We start from the raw sequence: 14,732 nt of genomic DNA on the forward strand, positions 1-14,732 counted from the left end.
CTGCTTTTGAAGTCTTAATTGGTATGCTGTTGGAGTAAATCAGGTTCAACCACAGATTGTTTAAACTTTGGTTATCAAACTTCTTGCTGAACTGGCTTTGAGACTTTGAACAGTGCTTTGTAAACAACAACACAAACAAGGTATGTTATGGTATTTAAACAAAAAATGTTCCACGCAAATGGCTGTCTTCTTCACCATCTAACAATTCCATAGTTTTCATTTTTATGGTCACAAGTTTTGCAGGCATCGTTTTTTTTTAATCATTTCATAGCTGTTAGTAGCAATCAGAGCAGTGTTAACACATTCTCTCATGTGCCGTAATCTGTAGTGTGATAAATCGGTAATGTAACGGTTTTCATAGTGGTGATGAAACCTACAGCCTTTCATTCCTAATGTACATACCGTATTGTCTGTCTTTGGGCACCCTCTTCGCCAGACGAAAAGGTGCAGTTCCCGAACCCTGTTAACTTGACGTAGCTTCCTTTCACACAACACTGACACTGTTTAACACATCACTGACCTCAATCTTGTTGCCCCTACTACGTAATCATTTTAATTGTTGCACCTTAACACAAATTTAGACGGCAGCAAGCAGCCCCTCGCCCCTGTGCCCCATGGTGTTATGTAACAACTTGCACCTTTTGTTGCCACAGTTCTGTCGATGCCCAGCCATCCCTAGCCTTATCTCTGAACTGCTCTACATCACAACTCCTATATATTTAGCTGCATTACTCACGCACCAGATGAGTAGAGGGTTTTGTCTAATGGTGAATGAATTATACTGTTGCAAGCTGTGACCAAAATGTTCCCTCCCTGCCTGCATGTCATTGCACAGTTGTGATGCACCGTCAGAAGAGCTCAGTGTCACCGAAAATTATGTTCAGTGGAATTGGTTCACGGCTGTTCTGTTCCAGCGATCTGCAGAAAGTCTTTCTTTGGGGAGATCTGTGCATCGCTGTGTTTTTCCCCAGTGGAAGAGCACTTCACAAGACTTTCTGACTGTTAATTGTTGTGCTGGCTATAATGAAACATCAAACCTGAATTTAAAACTGAAAAAAGTGAAAAGTGAAACATAAAGATTACTGAGTACTCTGTTATTATTGAAACTCACAATTCTCTTCTGTGTCAGACTGTAACTGTTGTAATGTTCAATTGGACCTTGGAAGTTTACTTTCACTAAAAAGAAATTCCAATGTAAAACTTACTTTGATGCAGTTTACCATCACACTGCTCCTGGAATAACAAGGCCAAGTAGTGGACTTTGTTCCTCTTTGGAATTGTAGCAGGTGAACCCAGACACCTTTTCGACCAATATCGCTTACTTTTCTGAGGGGAAAAAAGGACATGTAATTTCTCATTAACTTAAGTATTGTCTGCAGGTAGCACATTTGTCTGTGAATTTCAATGACTATTCCAGTTGTGTTGACTGGTATAAGAAAGGGCCGTCATTTTCAGCTGATAGAAGATGTTCAAAACATTGACCATTGTTAAGCATGATTCACAAAGCGCTTTTCCTAACAGGCAGCACGAATGGTAATTTGCTTCATAGGTCATTGCCCTCCAACGTAAAAGTTGTTTTTACGTTGTGCCAACAGAGGAGACCTCCATATATTTTTTAATACGGTTGGTGTTATCTGACAGTGAAGTAATGTGCCGATAATGACTCGCAGGCAGTTTTGAACCTGGTACGACTACAGAAATTGGATGTATTTGTCCATGGTGGAGGCAATGCTGTTACATTGTCCAACAGTAAACAATGAAAAAGCACGAATAGCTGAGCAGTGTTCCACCTGTTCAAGGTGTTTCACATGTCTATGACTCTTGTTTCATAATGTTTCTATAATAAAACACTACATCATTATTTTGCTCCATAATAGTTATTTTGCAAGCATCTAGGGAACATACAATGTCTTGTTAACACTAATTATTTCGCCTGATATGTGCAATAATATGACATCTCTACAAGAAAATACAATATAAAACCTTGGCCTGTTCGCTGAGGCACTGCTGTTTCGCTATACGTCCAGCAGGTGTCGCTCATTCCATCCCGAGCAAGGAAATGGGAGCTGTCTTCTTCTATGGTACCTGTCTTCCATGCCTTTAGCACCCTGAACTCTCCCTGAATATTTTGTTGGCTGAACCTGCCGATAGATGTTATAGGACTTAATGCGACGTCAAAGCCAGGTAGGCCTACTAACGAGATAATTAGTTCAATGTTTTACATTTGTGGACGGACAGTCATAATCAGATGTTGGCTTGATGCTAGCACGTAGACTACTGCTAATGTGCAGTACAAGTAACACGGACCACTAGGCTACTTGTGAAAAACATTAGGCTAAGTTATGAATTGTGTGTGTGTGTGTGTTTTAGTTGTGATAATTGTGCAGTTGTTGTCTATAAAGTAGTCATAAGGCCTGTGGTATGCACCGTTAAATGGCATTTTGATGGAAAAGGCGAATCAAATATTCTGGGTGTGCACAAAGGTGGATCTACCTTCTTTGGTGTGCATACCAGGTTTCGTAACCGTATCTTTGGACGTCATTGACACATTGTATCGTTAATTGTATCGAATGAGTAGCAAGTCACAAGCAGCGCGTAGGCCTATGTTTACGTACAATTGCCTCTTTTCTGTTAACAGGACGCCCCAGTGAACTTGGACAGGTAGCTCTTCATTGTATCCCCAATATGGTAAGTGTAGTGGTCATCATAATCATATTATTATTTGTATGTCTATGGTTGTGGCTCAGGCGCCTACCATAATACAAGCGAGGTAATACAATAACAAGTTAAACGTGCTATCTCTGTTGTCTCTTGTTTATGAAGTACTATTGCATAATGTAACCTATAATTCAGCACCTGTAGCCGATGTTTTGTGAAACTATGTTGACACAAGGTGCTCTTTACAAGTGCAGGTTACAAGGCTACGTGTATGTGAAGGTGGTGACTAATGTGACAGATGCCTTTTTCAATGCAATTCTAATGATCCCTGTTTGTTTGTTTGTTTGTTTGTTTTGATGGTATTCCTGCACCATTTCCCACCTTAGGCTTCTTCCGGATACCCTGATAACTGGTATGACCACCCCATGTATGCCCGTTACTGGCAACACTACCACCAGGCAATGAGCTGGTACCAGAAGCATCAGCAAGCATACAACAAAGCCATGGCGGCTGCCTACGGGCCCATGATGTTCCCTGCCCACCACATGAACTTTCCCACCCACCTTGCCAGCCGGCAGCGCAAGGTGGGTGGGGGCTCGAAGGAACCCGAGCAGGGCGTCAGAAGCCGCTCTGGCAGTGAGAAGGAAGAGGAGGACTCTTCCGGGGAGTCGGGGAGCGAGATCGAGTGTGACGTCACAAACATGGAGATATCGCAGGAGCTGCGCGAGTTCTTCGCCCAGACTGAGCGGCATAGAGAGGAGTTGAGTAAGTTCATTCCCCCCCAACAATGAAAATGGGCTAAAATCATCCCCCTCAATGAAAATGGTCAAAAATCATCCCCCTCTAAAACAGGCCTCCCTTCTACACCTATTGTGTTGAAATTGCACTTAACTACATTTTCAAAAAATTCTCGGGGGAGAAACCTCCGTCCGAACCCCCAGTAATCAGAATCGATCTCTGACCTTCCCCCCTGGTTTGATTTTACAACTCGACCACTGAGTAAGTCTGTAGATTCTTTCCATTATCCCGTACTCCCTTTTGCTTGTGGCCAAGTGATGATGTCGCAAGATGTCATTGATGACAGAAATTTTGCACAATATCTTGCAAAAGCGCAATTAATTTAAAGGTCATTTTCTCATTTGCAATTGGGATGTTGAATGGGGAAAAGTCCCCCAAAAGTTGTTGTGGTTAGGTTGACCGCATGGAAACTTAATTGTTTTTTGTCCAGGCAGGGTTTCAGCGAAGCACGAGGCCACAAGCACAGGCCATGGGGTGCGTTCCAATATGCGTATCCTTGTGTCCTAGACTTGTGCTTGTGGCCTCATTCCAGGAAGCAATATGTCATGATGACGATTCACTGACAAACGCATTATATTTCAATATCTCGCAAAAGCACAATTGTAAGGTCATTTTCTCATTTGCAAACTGGATGGTGAATGAAGAATAGTCCCCCAAAAATGTATTTGGCTAGGCTGACAGCGGGGAAACTTTTATTGTTTTCTTCACGGAGGAAGGGCCAGAAGGCGGGGCGAGACCACAAGCACAAGTGGAGGATGCAAGGTAGCATATTGGAAGACACCCAAGGAGTTGGGACAACAGAATATATTCTCCTTGTATCTTCAGTAGTATTGTATGGCCTGGGGCCCACCCAAACTTCCTGTGACGTTGCACAAAATTTTGCCACTCAAGTCAGTCTGACCGAGCTTCTTATCCCTGTGCATAAAAAAGTCCCAACATTTCAGTAGTAGAAAATGGTAGGCATTTATTGTAATTCAGTGATGCGAGTGAATGAGTTTGATGGTCTTTGAGAGGTCCGCTCACACATCTGCTTGGTCAGACCAAACATGAGCATGACTTTCTAATTTTCCTCATCCACTCTATGTAGCAGTGAATCAGTGCAACCCTTCAGATGATGCCCTGTCCGCAACTTAAAAATAACAAGTTTGCTGGCCTGTACGGCTTGGTACGGTACTGTGCAGGCCTGCAGAATCAGCAGCAGATCCTGAGCAACTAGTTCATACATGAATCTGTTTTTGCAACGATTGAATTCTACAAAATCATCGTGCTCCAGTCTATGTCGGGTGTGGTCAGTTTTAGATGTGGCCTGGGACCTGTTGCTGATCTATGCATTTGTTTACATTACCCAAGTGCATTTTTTTTGTATCCAGACCATAGAGATAGATCATAAGACAAGAGGTGTCACAGCAATTCGTGACTGCACTGGAAAATGTGAAGCGTAGCCTCCATCTTGTGTAATTAGGCCTGTGCTCAGTCATTGCAAATCAATGAAGAACGCGCCCTTCTCTGTCAAAAATTGGCCTAAATCTGTGAATATGAAGTGACACATCAATCAAGGACCAGATTTGAAATGTCAGGCTAAATATCAACTTAAATATCAATAAAATACATTTTGCAATCAGTTCATTAGTTATTTAGCAGCACATTTTAACTAAGTGTCCTTTTAACACATTTTAACTAAGTTAACTAACTTACTGTCCTTGTATTGTGTATAAGGAAATTCTCACATTATTAGGCCATTTTTTAACAAAGGTGAGCTACTTCTCCATCCATTTACATTGCACAGGTCTACCTTCAAATAATGGCTTGCAGGATTGCAGTTGCAATTGGGGGCATGGCACCTCTAGTCTTATGTTCTACGTACCTCTATGGTTCAGTGAGAGAGCCAAACAGTTCAAGAGAGCTGTATGGGGTCCTTATTACAATTCCATCAATAATAAAAGCCTTATTGGTAATGAACGAAAAGAACCTAACAAAAATGATTGATTTTGATGAACACGTGTTATACAGTAATGTGCGGGTTATGCTTCCTGCCAGTGCCACAGAGTGAGCTTGTCGCAGCCATGATGCAGTTAATTTTGATTTATGCCCTGTTTTGAAGCACGGTCTGCGCGATGTCATTCCACGCTCAAACTGCCTTCAATACAAAGAGTAAACTAGACGTGTCGGTTGTTTTTTAGCTTCACAGACTCTATGACAATGAAAATTAAACATTAAATCTTTATATCACGTGCATGTTTGATCGCACTGGCAGCCACCGTGGTAGTTTGGAACAAATAAGTGGCTCATTTGTCGAGGACGAAGCGGAATGTTTCCTCGACCTCGGAAATACTGTTCAACTGTCCAAATAACTTCAGCGTCGTAACTTGCAAGCGCACGTGTTGTCTTTGGTTCGTGTAAATAAATGAAACGACAAAGCACGGGAACTTATTTAATGAAGAGCTCACAGTCCGTAGACCGACGAAGGTTAGAACAAGGAAGTAGCTTGTTCTCGACTCGAGGACAGAGCAGGCTGGTCGAGAGGACCAATCAGAGACCTATTTTCGCCCTTCACGCCGTCACTGTCTGCATCACTCCCTGCGTCGAGACACAATTTTGGGGAGGTGCCCCAGAGTACCTGCGTGATGGGGGGGGGGGGCTTCTCTCTGTTAACTGCGCGGCTCACGGCATCACGACGCAGGGACGCTGATCTCGAGGCATAAACCACCCTTCAGTCACTTACACAGACAGTAATAGTAATAGCATAAATAGTGTGTAATATGTGAATCCTATTGTGGCGTTACCAAAACATCAAGCGACATAAGTTCCTGACCCATTTTTTTTTCCCAAGTGTGAGGAATTCTGGAGATGAACCCCGTCAGCATACTAAATCTTTTGTCGGCCGGCTTCAGACAGACGAGTCCTTTTACTGGGCAGTGAGTGCACCCATTCCCAGTTGCCAGCCTCCCGTCCGGAGCCTCCAGAGTGTCCTCATGATGTGCCAAGCTCATTACTCTGCCCATTAACAAATCCTTTTCTGACAACACAGTACCGGACATCATGTACTAGGGGTGCCCAGCAGCACACTCACTCTCTCTCTCTCACACACACACTGCTCCAGTTTAGTTTGGCTCTAAAATCAAAGAGTTTATTTAAGAAAGCCAACAATGCAGCGATATATATATATATATATATATATGTATTTAATCTGATACCAGGGCCTTGATTTGGCATTCCAATGGGATCTTCATTTTGTCCTCTAGTCTACATTTCCTGTTTTTCATTGTCTCTGCTGCTGCTCAAAAGCCATTTCATTAGTTTTTGTCATATGAAACTTATTGGTAATCTGCTTAAAGTTGGGCTTACTACATTTTGTGTAATTATTCATCTACCCATAATCCATTTTAATGAGCACCATGAATACATCATACAGACAGTGACACGATTACTTTAGTTTTGCCCAGGTTAGGAGCATCTTGTGACCTTTTACTTCCTCTTTTTCCTGTATGCCACCATACCATTATGTGCAATTGGCACCTTTAGGTCATTGAGTTGATGTGAAGTGCAGTATAATTGCAGATTATTATTATTATTATTATTATTATTATTATCATTATCATCATCATTTATTACAGTCTCCTGCTCACAATCTTAATTTCTGGTTCACTCCTTATCTCTGTTCTGTTCCTTTCTCACCTCTTTCCATCCCTGCAGAGAAGCAGCAAGAAGAGGAGGCTGTCCGTCACGAGGCCTACGTCGCGGCCGACCAGGACCTGCACGAGGCCCGGCAGACGGACAAGCGCAGCAAGGCGCCGCCGCTGGAGAGACCCGGGGAGCGCAGGAACGCGGAGATGAAGAGGCTGTACGGCGAGAACGCCCCCCGCATCCAGGCCATGGAGACCGCCATGCAGCTCAACTTCGACCGCAACTGCGACCGCCTGCAGCCCAAATACTGGCCCGTCATACCGCTCAAACTGTGAGGTTGTCTGGCCAGTTGACACACTGCCAATCTAAACGGACTTGTTTTCAGTTTTCGCGCACTATTTTTTTGTACTGAATGAATGTGTTTTGTACTGAACTTTTTTTATGAACTTGTTTGCGAAATGTGAATAAATGTCATTTCTGGTCATGTTCTAAGGTTATGTGTTTTGCTGTGGTCCACAACCGTATGAATATTAATAAATTGCATTATTATCCAGCACAAGGTCTAGGTTATAATTACTCATGAAGCTGAAGCTGGGCGGAAATACACCAGGTTCTGGCGAGAGTCAGGTTAACTGCCGCTGCACACAGAAACCATGCCCTCATGCCAACATTTGACGATTAGGATTAAGGGAATGAAGAGGTTTAGATGACCCCGTCAACATGACATGTGACAGGTATTCCCAAGGCATCAACTATTGAGACCTGGTCGAGTGGCATTGAAGAATGATGCCAGGGTTATGAGACTGCGCTGTCTGAATGGGTTATTTTCCCATTCCGTGCACTCTCCTGTACCTAATGTGTTAAGTATGAGCATTTTTATAATAAAGGTGATTGCAAGACATGAATGAATTACATTTCTAATTGATACAAATTCTAGGTTATTAGTGTATTGGATAATTTCAACTTTTTGATAAAGTTGCATGTAAGATAATAAATGACATTTCTATTTGGCACAGGTTCTCGGTTCTCATAGGTTCTAGGTCCTTCATGGTACGTCATGGTTACTCCCATGTCCCTGTCTTCATCTGCTTTGAACAGCAAGTCCACTTCTGTGACTGGACATCATCAGACAAAATACCATTATGATCTCTGAACCATTTCTGAAGTAGTTCAACATTTTTACTCTACATGTAATCTTACATAGAAGGAAAATAAGCAAATTAAGCAAAGTTCATTAAATAATTACTTCTGAATAGTGGGAAATTAAGATGATTGACAGAAGTGCCTTTCTGTGTGTCTGCCTGCCCATCATACATTTATTTTAACTGAGGTGACATTGTAGTGTTAGGGTGGTCACTTAAGGTGTATCATCACACTAGTGTGGCAGGAATGTCCTTCGAGTGTTGCATTGTTCTAGAACATTTTTTTAAATAAAACGTTAAAACCCAACCGATTTAAAGGTTAACCACTGGAGGGGGTACTAGGCTACCATTAACAGAATGTTCATTCAGCTGGGTGTTCTCAAGATGGTAGGTGGCACCCAAATGTTAGCACCATGTACTGCACAGAGTCTATGACTATCACCTTTGATCCTCTGAAGTTCTATTTTTTAACCATGCGTTCTTCTTCCACTTTTCACAGATACTTGTCGCTCTGTAGCGATTCTGTCAGATGATCATAGAATATCAGCCTCTGAGTTGCCATAGAAACACTCTTCCGGAATGCCTATGGGAATACTCTCTGTATCCTGTAGGAACATCAGAGTTTCAACTGTTCCCATCTCTTTCAACCGCATCTCATTTTGAACACTATAGTTTTCCCGCAAATCCCCCCCCCCCCCCCCACCTAAAGCCCTGTGATGTGTAGTAGACCTATGTCTGTCCACTGGTCTGTTAACAAGGGGAGTTTGCATTCAAAAGTTCTCATGTATCATATCATCATGGGTTGAGGGAGGGGCTGATTGCAGTCTCGTTGGTGTAGGCTCAGCCATGTGTGAATGACTCTTGGAGAGGTTACATCCGAGTGTACAGAACAGACTGCCTGACTGCGTGGGGCAGTTTTTTTTGCTTTTTTTTGTTTTTGCAAGCGAGCCGAGCTCTCTCAAGTCCACACCCATGTGTGCGTGGGCGGTAGCCTGGAAAAGGGCAACCCTGTTCACAACAGTTGGGATTGATTTTTATTTTAAAGAGGGTGTAATGTTGGTGTGCAGGCGCTTCTTTTGCCGATGCAATGTGGGTGGGGTGCTCTGTCTGAGGTTATCAATCATGGAAGTCTGTTTTCCGAGAACATTTACAGCAAGCCCAGATATAACAATGTTCTACTTTCCGCAGGCAAAATATACAGGTCTATGAACCTTTATTTAAGGTTGGTTTTTTTTTTTAGCTGAGCTGGGTTGCTATGGCACTCTCCTCTACTTCAGCATCTCTGTGTAACTAGGTCACTGACTGCCCACACACACACACACACACACACACACACACACACACACACACACACACATGCCTATACCCATGTACACACGCACTATCGCACACACACACACACACACACACACACACACACACACACACACACACACACACACACACACACACACACACACACACACACTTGCATGGCTAACTGTATGGGGGCTTTGCGATGTATGAACATGAATATGCCCAGACCGAACCATAGCATTTGTTGTAGTTTTACTAATATCAACAAAAGACCAAGGAAAACTGATGAGGATAATCATAGTTTGCCGCGTACATTGTTTCCTATTTTGAAGGAGAATTCTGTCCCTTTTACAAACACATGTGATCTGCCAAAGAAAGTTGTCCAAAGGGAAAATTGTGACAGAATATTTAATGCTGACTGCACTAAGTCTGGCTCTTGCGTGCATTTCCATCAAAGCAGGCGATAACGAGCATGCTTTTAACCTTCCATCTCCCAAGCTCTTTACATGTATCAAAATCTTTTTGAGTGGATTGCCAGTGGCGTGTGGGCCCCATACAATTTAGCAGTGCATAATTATAGCATTAATAGAACAGACATGATACATTTGATGTCTCAGAACTGCAAATACCATGTTATTATTACAATAGTGTGGAAATAACATGTTAATAGTGGTGATTGGTGATTTCCGCAATGTTTTTGGGGTCGGAGTTTCACAATGGCCAGAGTTTTGCAAATGGTGCCGCCCCCCACTCCCCACCACCCCTCCGGTGCCACCCTGGGCAATTGCCCGGTCGGCCTGCCCTCCACTACACCCCCCCCCAACCCCCACCCCCCCACACACACACACGCAAACATTCACACACTTAGTACTGCATTTAGTCTGTTCCTTTTTTTCATAGAGATTCAAGGGGCCCTCTCAAGTCCTCTCAAGGGACACTGTTGGCAGATCTACTTTCTTTACCTTTCTTATTGTGTGTGTGTGTGTGTGTGTGTGTGTGTGTGTGTGTGTGTGTGTGTGTGTGTGTGTGTGTGTGTGTGTGTGTGTGTGTGTGTGTGTGTGATGGGCCTCTCTGTCCCACATTGTAGCCAAAGCCACATTCCTTCACTGATGCTTTTGCTTTAGCGGCACTCCTTACACTACAGCAACCTTCAAACAAAGTAATTTATGGTGACCTGACTTGCCGACAATGTATTCACATTATTCTTTTCGAAGTTTTGGGGACTTTATTGGATATGACCGTATGAGAGAGAGGTTGGGAAGGATCGGGAAATGACCAGGGGTCTTCTCTTCCTCTGAAAATGTGTTCCTCAGTTTCGGGGGTTATTTATAATGGAAAAGGTTGTATATGAATGTTGTCTTGAATAAAATAAATAATAAGTAAGGTTATATAGGCCTATAAGATTGGGCTGTCAATAGGCATACATAGTTGTACGAGTTGTGCTGCACCTGCTCTCTGTTAGCCCATTGCCCACACAGGATATGTCGCCCCCTTGTGGCAACGCTTAAAACACAGGTTGTAAATTTCCCAGCAACAAACACACAAGGACAACAGTGTCAAAATCCAAATGGTTTCTTTATTTAAGTTTTAGTATGGGCCCTAAAGTGTGTGTAGCTAAAGTGAAAAGAGGGAGTTAAAAAGGGGGAGCTAGCTGGGAAAGGGAGGTGGCTTGGCACAGGTTTGACGGTCAGGGGGTTGGTGGCAGGCGTTCGGAGAATGGAGTGCAATCTGGCTGGGTTGGTGCGTCTGTTGGTGGGACCTGGTTGCCTGGGCCTCAGGGTTCTAGAACAGAGCAGCACAATGGAGGTTAGACATAGGGTATAGAAGTATATTTGGGGTAAGTGGCACTCACGAAACCGAATCTGGTCAGAGTCTGCTGGGGGGAGGTTACTGCGTTGGACAGCTTTGGCTGAAAGCCAAGATGATGTCGGGGTGCGCCGTCGTCTGTCTGGACCGGGATGCGCCGCCGTCTGTCTGGACCGGGATGCGCCGTCGTCTGTCTGGGCCGGGATGCGCCGCCGTCTGTCTGGGCCGGGATGCGCCGCCGTCTGTCTGGACCGGGATGCGCCGCCGTCTGTCTGGACCGGGATGCGCCGCCGTCTGTCTGGACCGGGATGCGCCGCCGTCTGTCTGGACCGGGATGCGCCGCCGTCTGTCTGGGCCGGGATGCGCCGCCGTCTGTCTGGACCGGGATGCGCCGCCGTCTGTCTGGGCCGGGATGCGCCGCCGTCTGTCTGGGCCGGGATGCGCCGCCGTCTGTCTGGGCCGGGATGCGCCGCCGTCTGTCTGGGCCGGGATGCGCCGCCGTCTGTCTGGGCCGGGATGCGCCGCCGTCTGCCTGGGCCGGGATGCGCCGCCGTCTGCCTGGGCCGGGATGCGCCGCCGTCTGCCTGGGCCGGGATGCGCCGCCGTCTGCCTGGGCCGGGATGCGCCGCCGTCTGCCTGGGCCGGGATGCGCCGCCGTCTGCCTGGGCCGGGATGCGCCGCCGTCTGTCTGGGCCGGGATGCGCCGCCGTCTGTCTGGGCCGGGATGCGCCGCCGTCTGTCTGGGCCGGGATGCGCCGCCGTCTGTCTGGACCGGGATGCGCCGTTCGGGGTTCGCCGTGTCGTCGGGGGTTCACCGTGTCGTCGGGGGTTCACCGTATCGTCGGGGGTTCGCCGGGGGTTCGCAGCGCCGTCGGGGGTTCGCAGCAGCAGGGCCGGGCAGAGCAGAGCAGAGCAGAGCAGAGCAGAGCAGAGCAGAGCAGAGCAGCAAGGCAGACTTGGCATCAGCAACGCCGACAGGGGATCCTCTTCCGGTGCGCTCTCCTCCTGATCTGCACAAAGACTGGCCTTTTTATACCCCTTGGTACAGGTGGGGGCGGTTAGACACATTAGCGTGTGATTGGACAATTCCAGCATGCAGGCATAGCCCTGATAATTGTCTACTACTTTGTGCACAGACTACAGGGTGTCTAATTAGTCCCAGTCACAGCTCACAGGAAGCTGCGCCCATATATGGGCATCCTCAATTAGTGGCCAGAGTGGGGAGAGGCATTTTGTGAACTCTGGTGGAAACCCAAGTCCAGGTGCTCATTAAGTTACTTGGGCAATCATTAGTAAAATCCACAGCAATCAGGTTAGATAAACACTTAAAATGCACTGCAAACAGTTAAGATAAAAACTTAAATGCACTGCAAACACGTTTGGTAAAACCACTAAACACTAAGTTAAAAACACTCACTCAGTTAGAAAAGCACACGGGTTAAAAACACTGCAAAAAATTAGTAACTGTGGCACACTGTAAAAACTGGCCCAAACTTCATAACGTAGCACAGAACTTGGCCTGGTCCACTTGTGACATTTCCCCCCCACTTTTCTGGTGGTCGTCCCGACTACCTCATTGCCGTCCATACCTGATTGGGGGTTGACCCCTGGTTGATCTCTCGGACCGCCGTGTGGATTCTCCAGTGCCATTTGTAGGGGAGCTTGGTGAAGAGGAAACTGTTGTCTGGACTGCAGGGTTTCCTGGGTCCTGCTCTTCTCTGGGGCCCGAGGCCTGTGCTGTCGTGTCCGTTCCACCTCCGGGGGGCTCTTGGGTGCTTCCGGTGTTCTCTGCACCCGAGGTGGTGGCCTGGGCTTGGTCAGCGGGCTGGTGTTGGCGCACTACTGGGACAGCTGCGACTGGATACCAGGCCATAAGTGGAGGTGGCGAAGTGGATGGTTCCCCTCCTCCCGACTCTTCTCTGGGTATATCCACTGGGCAGCATCGCAGGTTGTTCCGGTGGATGGTTCTGGTGGGTCCCTCTCGACCTTCTGGGCAGATTACATAGACGGGTTGGTCTACTCGTGGCTGAGCCTTCACCACCCAGACGTCCGGGCCCCAACGTGGTGCCAGTTTGCCCCTCGCACGTCTGCGGAAGTTCCTTGGGAGGACCCTCTCTCCTGGCAGGAGCTGGTTTACCTTTGCCCGTCGGTCATACCTTTTCTGGTCGCGCTGTTGTCGGTGCTGGGTGTTGTTCTTCACCACACTGTAGACTTGGGTCAGCGTCCTATGATGTTGCTTCACCCAGTCGGTCAGGGAGTGCTTTGTGGCCATGGAGGGCGAGTCTACCACCCAGTCCACTGGGAGGCGTGCATGCCGACCAAAGACAATGAAGTGCGGGGTCATGCCAGTCGAGCCATGGGTGGTATTGTTGTAAGCTTGCAACAACGATGGGAGTTTCTGTGGCCAGTGGTGCTGATCTGCTTCTGAAAGGGAGCTGAGAAGTGACAACAAAGTTTGATTAAACCTTTCGCACACACCGTTACCTTGGGGATGGTAAGGAGTGGTCCGAGACTGGCGACATCCATACAACTGGCACAGTTGTTCCATCACGGCTGATTGAAATGCCCCACCTTGGTCGGAGTGTATCCGCTCAGGGCAGCCCACCACTTGGATGACCGCAGCGTATAAGGCTTTGGCTGTGGTGGTAGCGGACTGGTCCTTCGTTGGTACTGCAAAAGCATACTTTGAGAATAAGTCGGTCATGACTAATATGTATGGAAAGGGGTCCCCTGGCCTTCCAAGTGACAAATAGTCTATTCCTAATATTTCAAAGGGATATGAAGTAGAAATAGGCATTAAGGGAGCTCTCACCTCAGGTCCAGGCTTTTGTCGGAGGCAGCGAGGGCAGACTGCTGTCCAAGTTTCCACGTCCTTGGTCATGCCAGGCCAGAAGAATCGTCTGCTTAGAACTTGCAAATCCTTTTCTGCTCCTTGATGTCCAAGGCTTTCGTGGTACTCCTGCCATAGTTTTTCTGCTTCCTGATCCGGGACCAACACTTGCCAGTATGCCTCCCCAGTTGTTGGATCGAGGCAACGCCGTTGTAGTTGGTGGTCATTGATCTCAATTCTATCCCAATACCGGAGAAGCCGCTTGGCTTGGGCTGGGGCCCTCTCCGTCTCGTTGTGTTCTGGCCGTTGATCTACCACTTTCCAGTGCCGGACAAGTTGCAATGCTGGGTCCTGGAGTTGGCATTTGTGCCACCGGTCTGAGGGTTGTTTGTGATCTTCCGCTCCAGACACTGCTCCTACCACCGCCTCTGTGCGTTCACCTGCCAGTCTGGAGAGTGCATCACAGTTCTTGTTCGCTCTACCTGGGCGGAACTTGATGGTGTACCGGTAGTTGGCCAGTTGGTTCACCCATCGTTGCTCCACAGCTCCAAGGTTTGCTGTGGCCAGATGCACCAGGG

The 14,732-nt window shown here is 46.7% G+C and overlaps 1 protein-coding gene across 1 annotated transcript; it reads left to right on the forward strand.

Moving 5' to 3' along the window:
- The first annotated feature begins 2,129 nt into the window (after nt 1–2,129).
- Nucleotides 2,130–7,880, forward strand: gemin8 (gem (nuclear organelle) associated protein 8). Its single transcript, XM_063218002.1, has 4 exons — nt 2,130–2,184; nt 2,639–2,688; nt 3,045–3,423; nt 7,150–7,880. Exons 2-4 carry the CDS (start codon nt 2,686–2,688, stop codon nt 7,413–7,415), a joined length of 648 nt encoding a protein of 215 aa, XP_063074072.1. The 5' UTR covers nt 2,130–2,184; nt 2,639–2,685; the 3' UTR covers nt 7,416–7,880.
- Nucleotides 7,881–14,732: the final 6,852 nt, after the last annotated feature.

This window comes from Engraulis encrasicolus, chromosome 15 (genome assembly GCF_034702125.1).
Source record: "Engraulis encrasicolus isolate BLACKSEA-1 chromosome 15, IST_EnEncr_1.0, whole genome shotgun sequence".
NCBI classification, from domain to species: domain Eukaryota; kingdom Metazoa; phylum Chordata; class Actinopteri; order Clupeiformes; family Engraulidae; genus Engraulis; species Engraulis encrasicolus.